The sequence below is a fragment of the Seriola aureovittata genome, chromosome 17, assembly GCF_021018895.1.
Source record: "Seriola aureovittata isolate HTS-2021-v1 ecotype China chromosome 17, ASM2101889v1, whole genome shotgun sequence".
Classification (NCBI taxonomy): domain Eukaryota; kingdom Metazoa; phylum Chordata; class Actinopteri; order Carangiformes; family Carangidae; genus Seriola; species Seriola aureovittata.
The window spans coordinates 17,716,354-17,740,155 of record NC_079380.1 but is presented as its reverse complement, the minus strand read 5'-3'; the positions used below and the strand labels follow the sequence as shown (position 1 = coordinate 17,740,155).

The 23,802-nt window shown below is 39.1% G+C and overlaps 1 protein-coding gene across 1 annotated transcript in view; it reads left to right on the top strand.

Moving 5' to 3' along the window:
* LOC130184481 (alpha-1,6-mannosylglycoprotein 6-beta-N-acetylglucosaminyltransferase B) overlaps nucleotides 1–23,802 on the top strand; it is a 55,077-nt gene that overhangs the window by 5,580 nt on the left and 25,695 nt on the right. The window contains exons 3-7 of the mRNA XM_056400411.1: nucleotides 6,649–6,793; nucleotides 10,803–10,912; nucleotides 12,478–12,551; nucleotides 14,517–14,684; nucleotides 16,040–16,204. Of these exons, the coding sequence (XP_056256386.1) occupies nucleotides 6,649–6,793; nucleotides 10,803–10,912; nucleotides 12,478–12,551; nucleotides 14,517–14,684; nucleotides 16,040–16,204 (662 nt within the window). The remainder of the gene's footprint in view (nucleotides 1–6,648; nucleotides 6,794–10,802; nucleotides 10,913–12,477; nucleotides 12,552–14,516; nucleotides 14,685–16,039; nucleotides 16,205–23,802) is intronic.

Genomic DNA, 23,802 nt, shown 5'->3' with positions numbered 1-23,802 from the left:
GGCTCAGCAATCTTCACTACGTGATGCATGAAAATGAGTCTTTCCTGACATCGCTCATAGTAAGGGTGTGGTATTTGCAGGTTTATCAAAAGCTGTGAATTCAAGTACTTGGTTTGAATAAAAAATGGGATAAGTAATCTGCTTGAAATAGAAGTGCTCTCTCTCCACTGTGTGTAGATGTTATGAATAAAATAAAACTGACCTTTGCTGCTGATGGAACTTCACCTGTAGTTAAGAATAACTGGAAATGAATGTGCGGCGGACTGCCTGGCTGTATGCCTGACAAAGGAGAGGTGTGAATAAAAGATGAATGCTCATTGTTCACCCTTTCGTTAGCTTCTGTCAACTGGTGCAAAGACCAGTGATTTGCTTGGCTTTTGATTTGCTTTTTGTGTATGTGTGATGTGTGTAGAAGTGCTGGTGTAGACCGTGCAGTATTAGTAGATTAAATTGTCTCCTGGGGGAAGCAGTTGGAAAGGAAGCACTACAGTTTTGTTTGCAACTGTGTCTGTAAATTAGGTCGTGTAACATTATTACCTTTAGTAAAGAGTGTTGCCGTGAAGCATGTGCATGCAGTTGGACATATCGGTGCTCATATATGCTGAACATACAGAAACAGGATAGCTTTCAAAGTCATGAATGCACAAGCAACATTGCTACTAATTTAGTGACAAGATCTTGTGCTGTAATATTATATAGAGGAGAATGAATATGATAGGCTGCTTGATTTCAGCCTCATTTGGAGCATGTGTTTTGTTGATCAGGCACTGTTGGCTCTGTAGGATGAGCTGCAAACTGGGTCAGGAAGTTCACTTCCAGACTTCGGTTAGGTAGCATTTTCTATTCTTGTTGTTTCTTTTGCACTCACACAAGACTTTTCTGTGTGAAAACAGGAAATATGTTTATGCAAATGCTCATCATATTTTTATGGCTCGGCACAATCTGAGTAGTGAAAGGATAAAAGAGAATAAAACTACTAAAGTCCCATTCTGGAAAAAGGTTGTATGCTGTGACATAAACACTTATGCGTTGCAGGGTAAACTGAGAGCTGATTGTTTGACTGGAAAAAACAAACTCCACACACTAAATGACGGTATGGTTTATCACTGTGGGGAATTGATAAAAAATGTTGGTCTACATCTGCATAGTGTGGGGAAGAGGGGAGATAGCCAAAGGAAGACACGGAATCAGGTTTTAATTGAAGCCACGGAAAGCCACGTTTTTGATGAAATAAATAAATAAATAGTGCAGGTAGTTTCCCCTTTTTCCAGGCTGTCAGGCACAATAAGATGCCGGAGCCACACAGTGGATAGGTCGCAGAGGTTTTCTGCTCTAATAGCTCCTGGCAGCTTCCCCAAAGGTGACAAAAAGAAAAGAGAAACTCAATCTCAATCAGCCTTTTCTGTAATGAATATTTGAATTAGGAGTGAGGAGACAGGCAGAGGGTTAGCTGTGCATGTGTGAAGGTAAAAGAGTTCAGAGCAGGAGAGAATATATGAATAGGTCCTGGTGACAGATGAGATGGAGAGGTCTGACCCCGGGCTCCTTCACTAAGAACACTAGGCAGCCAGCATGCATATCAGGGATGACAGCATTTATTTATTTAGCTTTCAATCGCCCCAGTGGGGAGGAGAAAGAATCGCTGCATATAAATCAAACATGACACACAGCTACAATCAATAGCTTTGTTGATGCATAAATTACCAAATGTCAAAACACTGTATTTCCATTTTAGAAAGCTCAATGTAAAATAAGGTTTTATACAAGGTGTTATAGAGCTCTAGTTTATCTCTGACTTGATTCTGTTGATGTTTACATTGCTGCCAAGATATCTTATCAACATTCAGCCTGTGGTAGGGAAAAAGGAAGAATTAAGAAAAATGTAGTTTAATCTACAGTAAATCATCAATAAGATTATTTCAATAGTGTTCAGTTTGTATAATCCACCTGCATACCGTTCTAATGACCATATATTGATACCATACCTTCCACATACCAGTGACGCTCAACACCTGCATTACACCTGAGCCACCAACTGAAATGTGTTTTATGTGTTTTATGAGTCTTCACAAGTTACATCTCAAAATATGTGATAACACATTGGCAGTGACAGCTCTCTGCAGCATATCATTTTTGGGCTTCTTCTCTCAAAGAGGTCTTTGTGTTACTTTTGGTGTGAGATCTTCATGTTCTTGTTAAGTTGGTCATTCCGTTGCACTTCTTTACCTGATCTCCTTGCATTTATTGAATGGAGTACTCTGTATTTACACCAAGGTCTCGTACTGCACTGAAGCTTTGGTGAAGTCCATCACTTGTAAGTTGTTTTGGATAAAAGTGTCCGCTAAATGAGTAAATGTAAATGTAATTTCATGTCTGCTTGCCAAAATAATGCGTGTGGCAGTTTTGCACAGTGGTAGAATCTAATTAAGTATACAAACTCAACTGTAATTTGTATAATTTTGACTTTTGTACTGAGTATATCCACTTGGTGCGAATTTATATTTCTACTCCACTTTCAGAGGCAAATATTATTCCTTTTTACTCCGCTACTTTTACCTCACAGCGATAATTCCATAGCTGCCTTACAGATTCAGATGTTACATACAAAACATATGATCAGTTTATAAAAAATGATGCATTGTGACGGATTAAGTCATTCAAAAGTCTGCAGAGCAGTTCAAATTAGCTCAACCTTGACCAGCTACAACAATAAAGTACTGTTTACACTTTAATACATCCGTATTAGTAGTAATGATCCACTAATATAATAATAATGTAACACTGAAAGAGCCTATTCAGCTTAATGAGTACTTTGACTTTGAATTTTTTAATTAATTTTGCCGATAATACTAATTTTGAATTTAACTTGTAATTGAATATTTTCATCTTGTGCTTTTTGTGCTTATTTAAGTATATATTTTGAATACTTCTTCTACCATTGGTTTTGCATGCATGTGAGTGCCAAACTATATGTCAGTCTGTGTCGTTTGCTGATAACTTTCCTAGCAAATACTGCTACATTGTCCCTATTTAAAGAAAAGCTAAGTTACTCATACTCAGCATAAGGAAACAAATCATTTTATGCACCTTCAGTTTAACTGATTTTACTTTGTGCAAAGATTATATATGTATATCATCTGATTATTAGAGGAGCTAGTGGTAGAATTAGCCCAGTGTAGTGAGAGACCATGCTCAGAGCCTCCCTGTGAGATAATGTCGAGCAGTGTCTAAATCCACACACTGCATGAGAGCCGAGGTACTGAGATGCACTGTCACTCTTTTAAAGCCTCCCAGATGGCTGCATGTTTGAAGGCAACAACAATTAGATATCACGCAAAGAGGGTGGATTGTATGATTTGTCAGTCCTACTTTTTGTCAAGCTTGAAGAGACTTAAGGTGGATTATTGGTCATGCATGCACCAGGCTGTCCTTGCAAATCTGTTCTCTATAAATTGAATACCACTATTTAAACATCCAAATCATAGCCTTCAACTGAGGGACTCTCTGGTTTTGACATTGAAGTTGATCTGTGAATTCAGTTTTGAGAGGCCATATCTAAATGAACCATCAACAGACCTGATCAATAAAAGCACCACCACCTCTCCCTGTTTGACTTCAGACACTCATAGCCGTTCACATCCTGGACATATAAACAGATAATTGGCTCAGATCAAGGGTCTTTGGAAATGCCTGAAGGATGAGCTTTATATGCCAGCAGACGTTCAGCGGGGAACTTTTGAAGCTTAAGAAAATACTAATCTTTCAGTCGTGTAAAACTCTTCGGCTGCAGTGGCTCAGTAAAACAGGGTGAGGACATAAAAGCAAGACTTGCAGACAGAATTTTATTTAGCCTTCATTTAACCAGAAAGACCCGCCCAAGATAGCACAGCCAATTATATATAGAATAGAGCATATCAAAAACAGACAAGGAACAGAACGGGTTTGGTAAAAGTGAAGTGAACGAAGGTCAATGATAAGAGCGCTGTTCGCCAACAAAAGAGGGCAGTGGGCCCAGACGCTAAGACTAGAATGGCACAATGGACTCTCTTGTGGAGAACTACAGCTAGCGGTCTGGTTCGTTCAGCACTTTGTGGAGCTGATGAGAGAATTAGGGGCAGGTGTGAAGGTATGGACTTCAGGTGATGGAGAAAGGCGGGACAAACTGAGGACAAGTGGTGAACAGAAAGGGGAATGGCAGGGTCTGAAATGACAGGAGGGTTACTGGCTTTCAGTCAAACAAGAGGTAAAAAGCTGTGGCCTTGATATAGGGAGACTGGTGTGGAAGTAGTCAATAAAAACCACTGTTTTGATGTCGACCAAGCAACAACAAGTGTTTTTCACAGTTGAAATTGTGTTTGAGGGACAGTAGCTGTATTCAGTGTTCATTTCTTCATTCTCATCAACAATCTTCAGTGCTGAAATTTGAGTAGCCTGTTGAGGCAGAAATGTTTTCTGCCTGGCCATGCACATAGCCAGTGAGTCTCTATGGGAAGCTGTTTATAGCCGGCTGCCCAGTGTTTCACTGTGGACACAGAAGGCTACAGTACAAATGGTGATCTAATTGGAATTTGTTCATAACATCGATTGTGCTGTGGCTCTTCCGAAATTGAGTCGTTAAATGAGATTAGCTGCTGCTAAATCCGCCCTTGATTAACCAGCAGATGATGAATGACAGAAGGCTCTACATTAGCACATAGATACTATCAACTCCTGGTACACACCTCTGTCGACACGCTGGACTGTCCACTGGAAAAAAACACAGGAGCCAATGTTTCCCAAGAGGCAGCAAGAGTAAAAGCTAGCCTGATGAACAGTTGATTGTAAACACATATAAGGCTCAGTTCTAAAAATGTACTGTGTAGGAAGGGTGTTTGGTCGCAGTAATGGTGATTTATGAGCACAATGTGTGCAAGGAGCATTACAGTGAAGAAATGTGAGTTCTTCTTCCCACACTTTAGCCCAGAGGCTTTGTTTAGATTTACTGCAGAGAGTACACCACAGCTGATAGAGGGTCCTCTGAACTGAAAATATTCTTCTTCATGAGCCCCTAGTCTTTTCTTCTCCACAAAAATCCTGACAAATAAATACACATTAGGATGGTAAAATAATTCTTTATTAAGGATTTTTCACTCGATTTTGGTTCTCGCTAGATGGACCTGCATACAACAGGTTTTGGATAGTTTGGACAGCACAGAAATAAGTTACCCTGCAGTGCTTTACTCCTTAATGGAATGGAAATTCATTTAGTCTCTTTCTTTCTGTCTGTGGAAGGAAAACTTGTTGTCTAACTGCTGAATTATTCAAAAGGAAGATTGTCTTCAGGCCATTTTGACTGAAGATATTCTGGAAATGACTGGAACTGTATTAAGACAAAGAAGAAAATATTTACAGGCAATAAAGGAAAGAGATTTGGGGAAATATCTGGGCTTTCCCTAATACAATTCGCTTGTAAGCTGAAGTCTACCTGCAATTTTCTTTTTTGTAATTCTTGATCCTGTTGCTAAGTGCTTCCTTGCTTTTTTTAATATTTCAACAACAAATATACACACAGACCTCTCTCTCCTTCTTTTATTTACTGGTGATTTGATAAAAAAAATTTCTGTGAAAGGTGACTTTTGCCGGGGCAGTGATAAATGAACTCTGGCAGGGGAAGTGAGCCTGCACACATTGCAGTTTCTAAAGGCTAATGCAATTGATGAGAGAACACTGAGAGGTGAGGCTTTATTTTCACTCGCAGTCACCAAGAACAATATAAGGCTGTTGTTGGTTTCTACTGTTTTTCTCGGGGGTTCAGACCACAAGTTCACTCCCAAGTTCCGAGAATGGAATTATTTATCTTCATTCTTTGAATTTTCTTCATCAAAAACGACTTAAGACCTTCTGCCTGAGGCAACAAGCTAATTGTGTTTTCTTAGCAGCAAAGGCGCATGTGAAGCCTTTGGTGATTGTGAATTCTGATGCTGTTACAGGTTAATAATTACACTCTGCATTGAGTGTAGACTTTAGTGTGATCAAAGAAAACAGCACGGGGTCAGGACCTCGACACAGTGGCAGTGCAGTCTGAGACCTGCTTTGACCTTATTGTCTGTAGCTGCAGGCTGGTTAATTGACTGGGTGTTTGTTAACAGCATCATTCCAGTTCACCACCAGTCAGGTCGTTAACAATTTGAGCCCAAGCAGGAAGACAGAAACCAATACTGTCAGGCTAATTTGCCCATCCCTGTGTTTTGCAGCAGCGCTGTTTCCCGGTGAGCTGCTGGTTTAATAATGAACAAACGAAAATAGAAACTAGACTGAAGTGATGTTTTAAAGGAAACCAACAGTAAAATGGAACATGAAATAAATGTGGCCTTCACGTTTTACATTGGTGCAGTCAAACTGTTAGCAGGTACATTATTTCCGAGACGATGATTTACTGTACTGTTGTTTTGCTCCTGTGACCTTTTTTCCTACATTATATAAAGCTAAATGTTGTTATATAAAAAGTGACCATATAGAAAGACATTGTTTCATGCCATAAAAATGTCAAAGTCATGAACTTATTCATTATCTTTGCTAGCTCGTCTATTTATCCTCACTCTTTTTACCATCTGCTATATTTGCAACATAAATTGCGTACATTAACTGTCTGTCTCTGTGTTTTTTTAGTACTTGGCGGCCAAGAGTCTCGTGGGGTGCTGAGAAAAATCAGCGACATGCTGGAAGTCATTATGAAGAGGATGGACACTCTGTCTAAACTGGGTAACACTACAGACACCCACAGGCTGGATGAGCTCAGCTCTGCACTGGACAGGTACAGCACTGACTTGCTGGTTGCTTGTATTTTAAAGAAAAATTTTCCCTTTGTAGATTATTGGTCCAACAGCATTGGTTTAGTAGAAGACAGGGTTTATGCAAAAGGTCTAGGTTCCAGGATGATTTAAGGATGTTTCAGTTTTGCTTGTGCAACAAAACTATTTCTCTAGTGTTCGAGCTAGTTGCTGTGGTGTTTTCAGTAGTGATCGAAAGGTGTTTAAAAAGGCTGGGAAGGAACAGCAGCTCAAAGCTGTCAAGGTTGTACTTGAGGTGAGCCGCAAAATATTCTGTCCAGCTCAACCCGTGTGCCAAAGGTGAATTTCATTGGCACAGTAATGGTGAGATAAAAACATGGAAGTTGAAGTGGACCTGAGAGATACAGAGTGAAGAAAGGAAGAAGGCCAAGTATGGAGCCCTGGGGCATCCCAGTAGAGCAGGCATACGCAGTGAAAAGAGCCTCGTGTCGTGGAAGCCTGGTGTTAAAGATGATATGTGTTGGAACAAACTCCATCCCTCTCCCTGGGCAGCTGGAGAAAATGAAAGAGACTGTCACTTATGAAAAAAGAAAAAAAAAGGAAGAGCAGGGGTCTTGCTGGACAAGTTGAAGCTGCCTGCACAGAGTTGTGTGTGTGTGTGTGCTCCATGGTTTCCATGGCAACAGACCTTTTCTCATGCCAGCACCTGCTCAGAGTTTGAGGAGAGGATGCTCCCTCCTGTTTCTGCCTTTACTGTCTGTTTCCCTCCTGGATACCACCTCCCTCTTCCTCACAGCCAGGAAATATCTTCTCTGAAATCCACTTCAATAGAGTCTGCACTCTAGCACACAATAATATAACCACCTCTCAGAATATTTTGTAGCTATCTTAGCAATTTTACAATACTGCTGGCCACTATGTGTTTGTTTCTGACTGCAAATAATGACAGAAGAGATGACTTGACCTGACAAACTGCTTTTCAGATGCCTGGGGAAAAATATTTATTGTACTCTGGCAAAAACTCTGCATATCATTATTTTTACCTTTGATATTACACTTACGGAATTAATTTTCTCTATAAAATGCCCTGTGGATACACTCTGTCATATAGTTCTAACAGTCATTTAATTGGCCTCTCAGGGACTAAACTGGAAATGTTACAGTGACAAAGGCCAAATAGTTTTTAAACCAACTTGGTGGTATAAATGTATCTAATGCTGAAATGTCCTGGCTTCGGTTTACCTCACTCAGGTGATTAAAAAAAACTATGCATGGCTCAGGGTTGACCCGGAGATTAGTGGGAGATCTTCAGGAAGGAAAAACTTTGGCCACCTGATACAATGTTTAAGAAGTAATTAGGTTGTCCTCTTGCTCTTCAACAGCTGATAGCCTCTCCTGGGTCAGTGTCCCAGTAGTGTAAATATGGGATGGTTCTGTGTAAGAAAACAACACTGTCTGCACAACTGAAAGCTTTTGTGCCACTGTATAATAAGTATTGGTCTGTGTGTGTACTTCACTGTATTGTGTGCCAGTGTGACTGTGTAATTAGCAATTAATTTATGCTGACCTGCCGATCTACAGGGTACAAGAAAAGGTTTGGCCACCACTTGCCTCCTGGGCACTGCATGGAAAAAGGAAACTGGGGTTTAGGATTATGTTAAGTTATGCATATAAGCAGTTAGATTTGTTTTCCCTTGGCAAACACACAGAAATGCATGCTGCCTCAATGAAATCAGACTTTTACTGCTTGATCTGCATCTGGCCCAGAACCACTGTTCCATTAGTTTTTCTGAGTTTCCTGAGTTTACATATTCAGAGCTGTTTAACGAGCAATATAAATTCCAGAAATACTACTACACAACAAGAAAGCTCGTTAAAATAAGTCATTTAAGTGTTTGTTTTCATGTAAAACAGGCCGAGGCCAGCAGTTCCATCGATTCATAATGGTTGATTATAACATAGACATGATGTGCAAGTTTGAGGTTAAAATTTACATTTTTTATCTTTTGTTGTTGCATGTCAGATGTTATTCAGTAGGTTGGATTATGTGTAGAGTTGTGTAGAGACAAGAATAATGCTGCAAAGGACTTCACCAATTTAATGGGATCCACCAGCAACTACAGACATTAAGTATTTAGAAGCTTTCCTCTTGCAAAATACTCTCTGCAAAATAAAACTAAAACACGTACAAAGCATACAGTGTGAAAATAAACTAAACTTCCCCTCTGAACACTAAACGTTTACTTAATTGTATATGGAGACTGTACGTGATATATTATCATATACAGTATACACCAATAAAAATATATACTGTATATATAACTATATCTATAGTTTATGTTCAAAAGTAACAAAGTAAAAAGTAGTAGTCTCCACTCAGTAACAAGAAATGTACACCTCTAGGTTCTAGTTCTTTTTGTCAGTCAATGGAAAAGTAATCATCATCATCAGTTGTCCAGACTGTTGTTTGGACAAACAAAGCAATTTCAGGACATCATATGGGGCTCTGGGAAATGGTAATGAACATTTTTCACTATTTCCTGACACAAAGTAATTGACACATCAATTGACAATCAGAATAATTGTTAGCTTAGGCAAGTGCTGCTTTTTTAGATTGACAGAAAATTTAATTTGGACAATTGCTTAATTGTTTAAATTATGTTTTAAGCAAAGGCTGTAAAATTTCACTGGCTGTGAATATTTTCTGGTTTTCTTAGTCTTCTATGACAGGAAACCTAATATCCTTAGGCTTTAGAGTGTTGGTCAGACAAAGATGATGTTTAAGGACATCACCTTGGCATATACTGTGGGCATTTCATAGATGAAACAATTAATCAAGTACTTGAGAAATCATCTTTTGATTAGTTGCAGCCCTACAGTATTTGTGGCACTACTAGCTTCCTAAAGACAGACACTGCACACACAGTAGATATCTGACAATTCAAGTCAACCTGACTTTTAAGCAGATTTTTTTTCTTTAGGATACCAGTAGAAATATATATATATATATATATATATATATATATATATATATATATATATATATATATATATCATAATTTTTTTTTCTCAAGAATATTTATAATTGATTGCATAAATCCATTAACCATTAATGGAGGTAGTTGTGGTGCATTCCAAAGGTGCTGAAGCAAATGCTAAAACATTTGCCCTCTTTCCTTTGACGGTTCATTTTTACCCAGAGAGATCAAATTTAGAAAGATGTATTTTCTCCTTTGGTGTTTGCACCTTGTAGAACAGTTAATGTGTCATGGTCTTGTTTCTGGTAAGAATGCACAGTAGCAGGTCTTAGAAAATGTTTTTATAAACATAAAGCTCTAGAGTGAAATGAAACTTTTACTGAGACTGGGACTAAACAAAGGTTCAGATAATTTGCTGTTGCTCCATTTCTCTTTGACATGGTAGACATTTCCAAAATCTCTTGGAGCTGTAACCCTGCACTATAATGTATATTGTAAACCTCCTCCTCCTCTTTTTACCCTCTCTATGTTTCATTCCTCCATATCTGCCTCTCCATTGTAAATATAGCTTCCTGATGGTTTTGCCAAAAGCTTTTAGGTCACAGAGGTCAAGTGCAGTGAAACACATTTGCCAACAATCTAATTGACTTTTGTTTTTATTTCCCCCTAGGATGCGCTTTAATATGCTGAGTCACTTTTTTTATCTGAACAAATAAATTATCTGTCAATGTTTAAAAGCTTTTTCGATTTCACGCCTCAAGTTGTAGACAATTAGCATTTTTATCCCACTATTTCACACTCAGAACAAAGGATGGGAAAACAACAAATACTGCTGGATGGAAGGAGGCTATAAAAGAAATACTGTCCTCTTTCATTTGAAGACGCCTGATTGCAGTTTATAGAGAATTCAGGTCAACAACAAGATAGTTGTTGTTGGAATATTTTTGGATATTCTCCTTCACTTTGTGTGTGTGTGTGTGTGTGTGTGTGTGTGTGTGTGTGTGTGTGTGTGTGTGTGTGTGTGTGTGTGTGTGTGTGTGGCGTGCACAATCAGGATTCAGCCTATAGGGCTAGTGGAGCGCATCCAGGCCATAGCCCAGAACATGTCTGACATGGCAGTGAGGGTGGAGCAGATCCTGCAGCGCAGCATGGCTAGCAACAGAGGTATGATATTAAAACACACGCATGCACACACACACTCAGTGCCCAGTCACATACCTGGAGAATACCAAATATAGCTGTAGCCCTTTAGACAATCCCCTCCGTCCATTTCAAATCCATCCAATCTAAAAACACTTTCCCACTCTGCCCACATAAGACCGACTGTCAAGCCTGAATCCAGTCAAACACTTGAATGCACAATTTCTATGTGTAACATGCTCTTGCTGGTTGATCATATAGAACATGACAGACATTATTCACGGCACATTACGTGTCCAAATAGCAAGCCGCTGTTGTGTGTCAGGGTGGAAGAGCTGTTGTGCGCCACAGCACAGTGCTCAATTGTTGCTGCCATGTCATAACCACACAACTGCAGGATGTTGAAAGCACAGTGATGAATTACTGCCTAGTTAATGGGATCGGCGTCTGTCAGCTTTCTTTATTAGCTTTCACTCTCAATTTCTTTATTGGGCACAGAATAGAAACTGGACAGCACAATTTAATTTACAATTCAATTCCTCATTCCTGTATCCACTACGTTGCACTTTATGACTGAAAGCAGTTCAACTCACTGTCTCATTAAAATTTGTGAGATAATTTGTCTGTTGTCATAATGTCTGATATCATTTAAATGAGGCCGCTCTGAACCTGGCTAAGTTTTGACAGTGGCAGGCAGTAGCACTTTTCATCGTGAGAGGTCCGCCGTTATCATGCTAATCAGACAGAATGGATAGCAATTATTTGTCTGTGATTGTGCTCTTCGACGCTTGGCAGGATGCTGTTGGAGAAGCTGCAACTACTCCTTTAATTAGGCTCACTAGCGCTGGGCTTCAAGGGGAAGAAATGAAGGGAGAGGAAAGAGAGAGGAGAGGCAGAGAAAAAAGGAAGCGGGGAGAGAGTCAACTGAGCAGCAGAAAGATACAGGAAAAATGAGAAGAGAAGTAAGGGAGTTGGGGGGGTAGGATTTTTATGAATCACACTAATACAATCTATCTATAGTAAATCCAGCATTTTGGTTGAAACAGATAATTTATCTGTTCATCCCAAAGGTAAGAGGATATATCCTCTAATGCCAAGTCAAACACTTAATGCCCAAGGCAAACACTGCAGACTAGATCAATCAATATTAACCAGTTAGTCTTATGACCAACTTGAAGGTCCATGGGGAGTGATGCTTCTATCTATTTATATCTATCAATTTTATGTTGCTGGGTTTTATGTTGCTAACTTAAATCTTACATAAAATCTGATGTACTGATAGAATTTCTAGGTAATGGAAAGATAATTAACAGTATTTATGACAGAAATACAAACCGGGCGCTTTATTTTCCTCGCCCAAAGATGTAAAAACAAAGTAAATATACAGTATAGGATATACCTTGCCAGCATGTTTTTCTCACCTTCATCTTTGTGTGTGACTTTTGTCTCTATGCACTGTGAAAAAAGACCCAGTGTTTTTTTTTTTTTGTGCCAGTGTCTGATATGTGTGGTCTTTTGTCAAAATGTGTGTGTGTGTGTGTGTGTGTGTTAAAGCTTTGATAAATACCCTGCATTTTTCTTTTCTTCAGGTAGGGACGGAACATTAGGACAATGTGAGATTCCTAAAGATCCCCGTTATCCAGACTGTCCCAGCAAGATGGATGTAAGTCTTCATATCTCACTTAAGTCCAAACAGTTTCACAGACAGAACAAACATCCCCTTGTCCTCTGTTGGTGACTCACCTTGGTGCAACATGAATTTTGTATAATAAGATAAGAGGATGTTTAAAGGCTCCTTGTGGAGAACTGGGTTTTCTGAGTAAAAAAAATTATATTGGGTGACAGCAAAGAAAAGCAGGACACTGAAAAACAAACAAAAACAAAATATGGTTTTATAAACAAACTGTATATAGATACATTATATGAATTATGGATTCAAAATAGCAGCAGTAGCAACAAGCAGTGTGTACAACATGAGCAATAAACTGTACAGTGTGCTTCTTTCTATTAATTGCCTAAAGAAATGCAAGGAAAGCTCATGATTTGAAGACAAAATGTGTGAAAAATATGTACATTTTGTTCAGTATTCAAAAACTGTAGCTAAGAGGTGTGTATGAGGTGTCTATGTATATAGCAATGTTTCCCCCAGGATTGTTTTTCAGCAGCGGCCCAGGCGGTGCCTTCTGTGAAGTGTACTGCTCTTTGTTTAAGTACAGGAGCATACCTGTGACACAAGCGCATTCGTGCATGCACACTTTTAAGTTGTGGCTCGCTTCAAAGGTTATGTAACCGCTGTTCCTAATGTGGTAAGTTTACACACATTAGTCAACTGTAACTGACAACATGATTAAATCTTAGTCTTACTAAACAAATAATTTCATCAAGTTGACAATACTACAAGCAAGCCTTTATTTCCAGCAGCATTGTGGATGCAGCACAAGCTGTCCAAGTTTAATAGGTTGTCTTTGTTATTTTTCTTTGCAAATGCATCACACATAAAGAAACCGTCAAAAGAGTGACTGATGAATGAAAGGATGTTTTTTTCTTCTTTCTCATAGTTAATGATAGCTAGGCAGCAAAAATAATTTCACTCGCTGTGTCTCTCAAAGGCTACTGGCAGCTACTGGCAACTTTTAAGGTGAAATGTTTTCTTGTGTGTTAGTCAATGCATTATTTGATGTTGGAAATCAATCAATACACCTTCAATGTCAATATGACAACTTTGATCATTCCATTAGTTTTTATGGACTCTCTTGCATGATGTATACTTTAGTGATGATTGGAAATATTCTATCTCCTCACTGGAGAAAAATCGTGACAAAGGTCAGTCCGCTGCCCAAATACTCAAGTCAGAGAAGTGAACCCAGTCGTGGCACATGTACGTTGCGAGAGCTCATGTGCAACCCGAATGACAGGCACACAGCAGGCCGATAGAGAGACTGACTGGTTTAATTACAACTTCATGACATTGCAGTAGTGGCAATCACTTTGGTAAAAGTATTATATGGGAAACACTGTACGGAGGTAGCATATGTATAGAAAAATACACATCTGCAAGGTGTATCACAATCATGTTTATGCATGTCTGTTCCACACCATATGAGTATACTCTATATATTACATACACACATGCCTGTACAGGCAACCTGCTTCAGTGTTTTTAAACAGTAAATGATTTAAGTTCTGTCAGCAAATAACAGAAGACCCGCTTACCTGGGGAGAAAGACAGATGTTTCTTTAGTTCACTGTTAAATTTTCCTGTCTGCTTCCTCTTGGAACTACTGCAAACCTACTGCAAAAAACCCCCAAAAAGACAGTAAATTTAGTTGATCTGAACCTCCATAACAAAATTAGCCTGCCTTCTCTGTAATATTTTTTTTGATCTTACACTGCCGGAAAACCTCGTCATGCTGTTTTTGCTGACATTCCTGTTCACATGAGTGGGAAGCCGTGCAAAAACTCAGTTAACAGGGTTCCTCTAGCTTAACTCAAATAAGGTGTTATCAATATAATGTCAATAATGCCAGGTTTTTCCGAGACTGCAAGCCACATTAAAGGGGCCACCAGAGAACTTGTAGGAATGGCATTAAACTGAAGTTGAACAACAGTTTGGGTCTTTGCCTTCCAGTGGATGCGAGCTCGTTGGACATCAGACCCTTGCTATGCCTTTTATGGTGTGGATGGCTCCGACTGCTCCTTCCTCATCTACCTGAGCGAAGTTGAGTGGTTCTGCCCCCCACTGGCCTGGAGGAACCAGACTGTTACACCCACCTTGAAGCCTCTACCCAAGAGACAGGTAACCCACCATTTCAATTCAATTGGATTCCACAGCAACACCGTTAGCTCAATTAAAAAAAAACATAACAGCAGAGCACAGGTTAAACAAAATCCCACTACTGCAGAGACATTTGTCCAATACCTAGGAAGCTGCTACTGTTCTGTGGTGGGAAGCCAATAAGGGAACTTGCTCTTGTCGCTGCAGTACAGACTCTTGCTGTTTTTTTTCAGACCTGTTCAATGTGAGGAGGAGGTCTGGGGGAAAAGTATCAAACTGTCCCAAGTTAAACTCTTTGCAGGCATGTGAAACAAACGGAGACAACTTAGAACATAGAAAAATTATGACATGACCAAATTAGGAAGAAAGTGGGTGAAATGATGAATAAAAACAAGCCTTATAGAGACTCCTGCCATAGACTCTATTATTTTCAAAGTCCAAGGGATTCACTGGTACGTTTTGTTGATCAGTTGCTTCTAGAAGAATCTGAAGACCCTACTGTACATCATCTGTCACTGGGTGCTGCCTGTCACTCCCAGTTTTCATTGCTGTTTGCGCTCCTGCGTCATTTGATTTTTATTTTCAGCAAAAACACATTCGCCTCTGTCCCCTCCTCCCTCTTTCTCCCCTGAGTAATGTACAGCAGCCCCCGATGTGTGTTCGGTCTGCAGCTCTACCTTCTGCTTTAATTGCCAGCCTGTATTCAATGAGTCTAATCCCAAGGCATCCCTGGGGTACTCTGCATTTTGCTGTGCCATACACAAGTTGCTCCATAGAGCAATAATTCACCTGCATTATGAGAGTACAGTACAGCTCTGCATACTGATTTTGCCTTTGAGAGAATTTCACTATCTTTTATATTGGATGTGTTTGAGAGAGACAGACAGTTTGTGTTTGAGTGTTGCAGTTTCTCTTGTGTATATTTTTAAGTCCTCTGTGCTCCTCCAATACAGTTACTCCATTGATTAATACTTGCATAATGGTATTGCGCTGTGATGCAGTGATTACAGTGGGCAGAGGAGGGGATGTAAAATGAGAAGTGACTTATGAGGATGATCCAGGAATCCCACAGGCAACCCATCTGAGAGGCCTTGCCTCAGGGCACCAGCAGATAACAAGATATAACAGGCTCTCTGTGCTCTATATAGTCTACCACCTCTAATAAAAATAGTTCCACTTGTACAAAACAGCCTAACAATGTCTATTTTGTAGAAGTTTCTCAGTATGCCTGCCCTTCTGCTTCAGGGCAAGTTAACACCAGTGAATTCTTGAGGAGCTTCTGTCGCAGAACCTCTGCTTAAGTTCTACATAAAGAAATCATAAGCCCTCCATACCTATGATCCTTTCCATTGATTTTTATTGCTCCTGTCATCCAGGCTGTTTTCCAGTCTGACATCGGGACTCTGCTGGAGCAGGTGGGCACCGGGAAGGAATCACTGAGCTTCATGAAGAGACGCATACGCAGGCTGGCAGCGCAGTGGGCCTCTGCTGCTAGACGGCTGGATGACAAGCTCCGCAACCTCTGGAGAGAGCAAAAAAGGGTGAATATGAGGCATTTCCACAAACAAATATGCATCTGCACACACTGGAGGATGAAAGTTCAGGACGAGTGAACAAGTTTGTGTCGTGGTTTCATCTTTTCAAAGGGCTGTGGTTAACATACTGCAGAGGATGAGCCAGTAAAAAGCACTTTTCTTAGTTTCAACAGATTTTCTTTCTTATTTTTCTGTAAGCCTGGAAACATATTCTTTATCTCCCAATTTGATGTAAATCCATCTGTTTAGTCATTAAAGAAAAAAAACAACTCTTAGCACAGGATTTTTTTGGATCAAACGGTTCTACACAAGCTAGACAGTCCTTTATTGCCCACATGCCAGGCTACTAAGTTTCCAAGAACAGCTGTCAAAATTTGCTCGACTAACATTTTCTTCTTTTATCTTCAGCTTCTCTGTGTGAATCACAGTATGTTGAGTTACCAACATAAGTAGATAATGATGGAGAGTAGCTCCTTGCAGGCCTCAGTTGGCTTTAGTGCACTTTCACTGCTGACATTTACATGGACATTATCACAAAGTGTTAAAGACTGCTGGCTGCTGGAGCAGATGTCTGATGAAATGTCAATGACATTAGATCCCTCCTGGTGTATATATTAAATAGCTTCACAATATATTCCTTATATGTAAGTAATTAAGCCAGAAAAGTGTTTTCTTTTTTTCTTCACAAAACATTTTTATCCTTGTAGTGGCCAATTTGGATTCCATATTAGGAAATACACAGTAAATGTTCAATATCTATCATTAATTATTTTATAGTCCTACATTGTGCAGAACACCCACAGCAAAGTGCCAACCCTGTGTTCCAAACTACTACACTTTCATTCTTTGATTGCAGTTATTTTTGCCTTTTTTGTGGCTGTTTTCATGTGTTAATGACATAGTGAATTGTATGGTGTTGAAATGTTCTTCTCTTGCTGCCTCTGACATGTCTTCTTTGCCTTAGGCTGCTCAGTGTTTTTTGGTCCAGAACACAGTGGTAAAAATAACCACGTGTTAAGCTCTACAAGTGATGGTTGACACAGTCAGTAATTCAACCAATCATTCAACTCACTTTGTTTCTGATCTCCAGAAAATAGGTAACTCCAGACATAAAAACCCTCATCAACATCACCTGAATCATTATCTATTGTGTATCACAATCCCTATTTCTTATTCTAACCATAACCTTGAAGCCAAGCCTTAACATTTTGGCTCTAGTTAAGATATGGGTGGCTGCTTTTTAAATAAGATGGAGCCACTGGATGGATTTAGCAAAAAGACCGTTAAAAGGTAGTCTAGTCTTCTGGTAACAAAGGTATGGTCAAGAGTTTCTGAATCTGCCTGCAAGATGAAGTTATGTTTTTTTGAGATATTTCTGGGATAATAGTTTGGTGATGTGGCTAAAGTGTGAATGAAAATTTAGGTCAGCATCTATTGTAACTCTGAGGTTTTTGACTTGGTAAGTGATGGTAAAGGACGATTGATCAGACAGACAGAGATGGATCTCCTTGAAACAGCAAATGTAATGTGTTAATGTTCGTCTTTAACGAATGATGAAAACCTTCAGTATTTAGCAAGCAGGAAACAGTGGTAAACATATCACCTGCAACGTGGCACAAAATGGAAACGGATCAAGTGGAGAGATGGATGATTGGATTTGACTCATAGCATCAGCAAGCTCACTGGGGTCCACCATGGAGAAATGTTTGAGGGTGATTTTGCCCAAAGTCATAAAACCAAAGTCCGAATCACACTGATTATGGAGAATATTGTCCCTGATAAGAATGTTTTTAATTGAAAAAAATCTCCAAAATCATTACATTTAATTGTGGAAAAGAAGTCCCTGGCAGTAACAGTAATGTGTTGAATTAGATCAAATTAATAAATTAGGTTCATGAACTGAGCTGTATTCATGGAAGCAGAGCTGTCAACATGAATATTTAAGTTGCCACTTATAACAACCTTATTGTAATCTGAGCAAGTTTTAGATAATAGATCTGCAAACGCAGAAATTCACAGTCATACCTTTTGGACCGGTACACAGATAAAACTGGCACATCACCTTCAATAATCAAGGCAAGGTATTCAGAGCTGTGTACATCACCAAGTGAAATTTGGCGACAAATGAGGCAATTTGAGAAAATGACAGCAACAGCAAAACTCCATCTATCCTGCCTCACTGTGTGAAAAAAAAAGTGTAAATGGGTGTTGAAGCTTCAGCAAGAGTAAATGCATTAGCTGCATCCAGCCATGTTTCAGTAATGAAAAGGATATCCAATTTATTATCATCTGTGAATCTTGGCCATAAATTTCTTATTGGTGTGCATAGGTGTGCAAAATGGTAGAACATTAGTAAGTTTAAGTAGGTTAAGATTAGGTTACAGAGGTGGCTACAGTTTGCAGCACAAGCTTTCTTTAATTGAATGTTAGAGATAGTTACAGGTACAGTATATCAGTTGGTAATAAATTTACCTGAGGGCATAAAAGTAGGATGGCTACATACAGCAGTGGAATTAACAGCAGATAAAGTATGTCCCTCAGTTATTTTCTGACAGTAGAAAGCGTATGTGTTAGGTGAGCATAGGATGATGTTTTTAAGAATTTGAAATCTGTGCATGCTTGGATGGAGGCTTCAAATAGTTATCTACAGGGAGGTTAAAATGATCAATATATTCAATATTGTGTTTGCCTTACATAGACAATATCCATGTACGCAGCCGGCACTGCAACCATAAACAGCAATGAGGCCAGCAAAAAGGATTTGGCCATCAAAACAGTCATGGAGGGCAGTGGAAAGATAAACAAACTCAGCCTTCAGAGCTCCGATTGTATCATCAACAACCAGCCTTTTAGCACTAGGCTGCTTTGAAAGGATTGATGGTACCCTTTCTGTCAAATCTTAGACCTTTGCACCCACAAAACAATATGTTTGCACCAGTTTTAATTAACCTTTCTTATTAGTCACCAGTGATCAACAATAGACAAATAAACTCCAATTGCCAGAATTTTGATGAATAATGCTTTTAGTGCAGTTCTCTACCTCATCCAATCTACACATGCTTAAATATAAGGTTCCTTATCACCACCTGGCATATGGGATCATTTATGCTGACAAGCAAGCTGTATGACTAACACTGTAAAAATCTTGGCGCGCTCACAATAACAACCTCACAGCATCACTATAAGTGACTCAGTATACTGCTATTTTTATTCCCACATAATAGGTAGCAGTAAATGGGGGCATATAGTGTTTTGAGAGATAGAGAGACTTTCAAATCTGTTGAACATGTGAAATATCTGTGCAGTATTATCCAGAGCACTAGTCATATTTCTTTTCATCGCCATTGATTTTTATACGTGAAGTTCAGTTTACTCGTGATAAGGAGCGCCATTCAGCCTGTGAAATCAGTTGTATAATGTTTTCTGTGACTCTAGAGGAGCTTCCCAAGGTCTGAAAAAAATATGACTGTGAACTAGAGGTGTGGGGTTTGACAGAAGTGGGCATTTAGTAGGCATGGTCTGTCTAATGAAAGACACTATCCTGTCTCTTGTGAGTCCCTCAACATTATGGAAGTGAAAATCACTGGAGTACCCCTTTAAATCATTAGCAAAATGATAACAAGATACTTGACCTCACAATATTATTTTTTTTCTTCTCTTTACATCTTACAGCATATTATGTTTATCTCCTTCTTTTTAGCATTAATTCTGATGTCAGCACCGTATTCAGAACATACATACATATTCATCACCTGTTAAAGATCAGGGCTGCTCTGGAAAAAATATACAGTAGCCAAATCATTTGCATACAATTAATTATAAAAACAAAATAAACCCAACATTCTGGCACATTTCAAGTTTCTTTTGCCTGATGCTATATTCATTTCTGACCCTTTTTCGACACATTTGCATGCATGCTGTATGCAGGACTTTATGTGGGTTTGCGTCTCACAGTGATGTGGGGTCGGGATGCATGGCTGATCATTGTACTATAGATCTAGTTTTACCCAGAACATGTACACTGCTCTTCACAATTCTTCAGTAGCTGAAAAGCATAAATGAAACATGAGATATGGAAGAAATGAATTTGCTCAATTTTGCTCTCTGTAAACAAGTCGACAGCACCCTTGCATTCTGCAGTGTGTGTGTGTGTGTGTGTGTGTGTGTGTGTGTGTGTGTGTGTGTGTGTTTTTTTTTTTTTTGATCAGTTTCTTTCATCGGCCAGTTTTCACTTGGATAAATCAAAGCCCGTTCTGTTAATAAAATTGCACTCTTCCCAAATGCCCCACTGGGGAGAGGACTTTGTTTATTGTAATGGTTTGTTTGACAGTAATGGTTACTGTCCATTAACCAGACCCTGCAGGCTTGGATTCCATTGCTGAAACTCTGAGTGCTTTTGAGAAACAGAAATGGACTGATTTGTAGAGAAGACAGATGTTTTATGGATCATCTCTGGCCAACCTGTCCATTTTTTCTGATCCCTTTACTGTTTTCTGTTCTTAGCGTGTGCTTCACTTCTAGTGTTTGCGTGAACAACTTATTTTCGGTCAGACAGCAGCGTGCTACACAATACAAGGGTCACAGACGTCGAACAAAAACCTACATCAGCTTTCCTGCTAAAATTTTCGTTCTTGCACACATGAACACAAATCTTGTCCTTCCTGCATCTTAGCTTGTTGAATGAGCGACCAAACAAACATTCACTGGGGAAGAGTGCTCTGCTAACGTCAGTTTGCAGACTACATAGCTAATTAGCTGCTCATTTGCGGCACATTAAACATCATGTAAATGCTGCAAATGTCACTTTGTTCCATTTAGATGCTGTTGTGGCTCTTACTCTTCAATACCAGTGCTAACACCTGCTGCTAATAACAACACACTGTCTGCCTGTGGGCAGACTACTCTTATTCAACTACTGGTGCTGGTGTTGTGTCAAAGACTGTTTCCATGTCAGAATGTGTTTCCCTTACTTAAACCTGAACTAAGCCTTATCCCTAACCCCAACCAGTCATCCTCTGAGATGCTTAACGTGACCCTAAACCCAAGTAGTTATTTCTGCAAGGGCATAGGTTTAGTTTTATCTTTGGTAGGGACAGTTTTTGCCAGATGGCCAAAATAATTATGTGAACTTGTTCTCTATCTCTTTATTCGTATGCACACGTATGGGCACATGCATCCACGCATAGTAGCTCTGTATTCGTTTCATGACAGAGATCCAGTGATGCTCAAACCAATCTTAAAATTATACATTTTTCAAAAACTTATTCTTTTATTCTTTTTTATTATTACTTAAGGCAATATCTTTCACTGGGTCATCAGAGCTCACCTGAGAGCCTGCAGCTCACTGTCTGTGTGTCTGTGTTGGTCAGGCTGCTGCTCACAGAATTTTCAGAATAAAATTATGTCAAACAAATCAGTTGGGCAAGCTGTTACTTATTTACTTTATGAATAATCCTTATGTCATAATGACCCACATGTAGTAAGAACTGTGCACGTTTGGATTGATTACAGATTCTTGTTAGCTGAGCTCAGCTGTTACTTACGCTTCAGTTCTTCTTTAAAAAGGACCTGATTTCCTACTTTGATTCGGCAGGCACTTTTGGCTCACAAATAAGCAAACACAAATATATAATATCAATTGATGTTCATTTTGTCTGGTGAAGATGTTTTAAATTCGGTGACATTTGAAACCTTCGCACTATAAATACTCACAGTTTCAGATTCACCACCAACTCATCACAAGCTCCACCACTGCTGGGCTGCTGCTGGTCAACAGTGTGTAATCATAGAATGTAGTGTGTAATGCAGTTTGAAGTTGCCTGATCATAGCCAAGTATACCCCATATCCCAGTCTTTCACTCTTTATCATAATAACTAACATTTTGCAGAAAAAACACAAACCTAGCAGCTCATAGTTGCTACACAGAGGGGAGTTAAAAGATTTTTTGAGATGGGTAAAAGTATTGGAAGGGACAATTCATCAACATTGAATGACACATCCAGTCATTCAAAAATGAATGACTGGATCTTTTCTACTGGTATTTTTCTGATTTCTTTACGTATCAAGTCTACACTTAGGTTAGGTTCTGCCTTCAGGAAATACTGTAGTCATATGCCTGCACTCTACAGCACAACATGGCAAAACTTGTTTTTTATATGTCTTCTGCCAGCCATGTCAATGAAAGTAGTACAACCCTATATCGTATTACAAGCTCACTTGAGTACAGTGTGATAAAGTTTAGCCTGTCTTAAGCAGTGCAGGTGGTGACTGACTGACACGTTTTGCCCTCAGGGCATACCAAAGCTGTGTGCACTTGGTGCTGAGATCGTTTAGTACTACAAACCTGTAAACTCCAATCAACTCGCCTCCTGCTTACACCAGCTCTTGTACAGACTTGCTGCTGTAGCCACTTCCCGTACACTGAACAGTGCCTGAGAGACCGCTTGGGAGCTCTATGTAGCTGACAGCTTAATATAGGATAATGATTTTTTTTTTTCTTCCACTTGATACAAACAGATCATATTAATTACACTTGTGGCCTGAAAGGGGCGCAACACCTAACACTTGAAAACTCAAAATACTAATTTTAAGGTTCACAACAACTGGACCTATATAAAATAACACTTGAACCTTCCGGAACTAATACACTAGTTGAACAGGGAACTTCAACACAGCTCAGCGCTCAGCCTCCCAGCTGCTGTCAATCAAACACAGACAGCGACACGCCCTCCCGGATACTGAGAGCAAATGGTGCAGGTCTAATATTTTTTACTGCAAAAAGGGATGATTAAATATGATTTCACTTGGACTTCCACTTGGACACAGTCTTCATCACTAACGGTACAAGTTTTGAGGCATGTATTTTTCCTACTTCAATAAAATGACTTTATAATGATTATCATTATGTTGTTTTTCTTTACTTTGTTCCTTAACAATGTGTGTGCGCATCAAACGAAGTGATGTCCAAATACAAAACTTTTTAAAATTAGATTAATGAAGCCTTCCTCTTCTCTAACATTAAGGCGATTTCTGTGTTGTTGGTTAGTGATGAATTAGTGGTGAATTGGTAAATTCAGCGTAATGTCAAGACTAAAAGAGTATGTCATTTTACAAGACAATCCCAACAACATCCAAGTTGCATGTAAATAGCTTATTATTAACTTTACAAAAAATTGGTATCAGTACCAAAACTTAAAAATTGGTATTAAGACATTTATTATGATAATATTTAAATCTAAAACTCACCCATGTGAAAACAAATTTAGTCCAGTCAGTGAAATATGGGAAGAGTTTATATGCTAATATGAGTTGACGCCTCTCAAAACCTCATTAACATCTTTTTAAACGAGTGGCTGCCTCAGGGTCTGTTAGGCTCCTCAAAGATATTCAGAAATTGATTTTGGAAGATAGTAGGAGTCGAAGCAAAGCCTCACAACTAATATGTCTTTTCAAGCAGGTGTAGGAAGGGGTTCATGTTGATGGCCAAGTGAAGAAGTGTCAGTTATGACTCGCTAAACGAACTGGTGAATAAATGTGTGGTCTAGTAGATAAATAAAAGTATTTTCATGACAAAAGTAATTGAGAAAAAAATTAAATGCTGCCA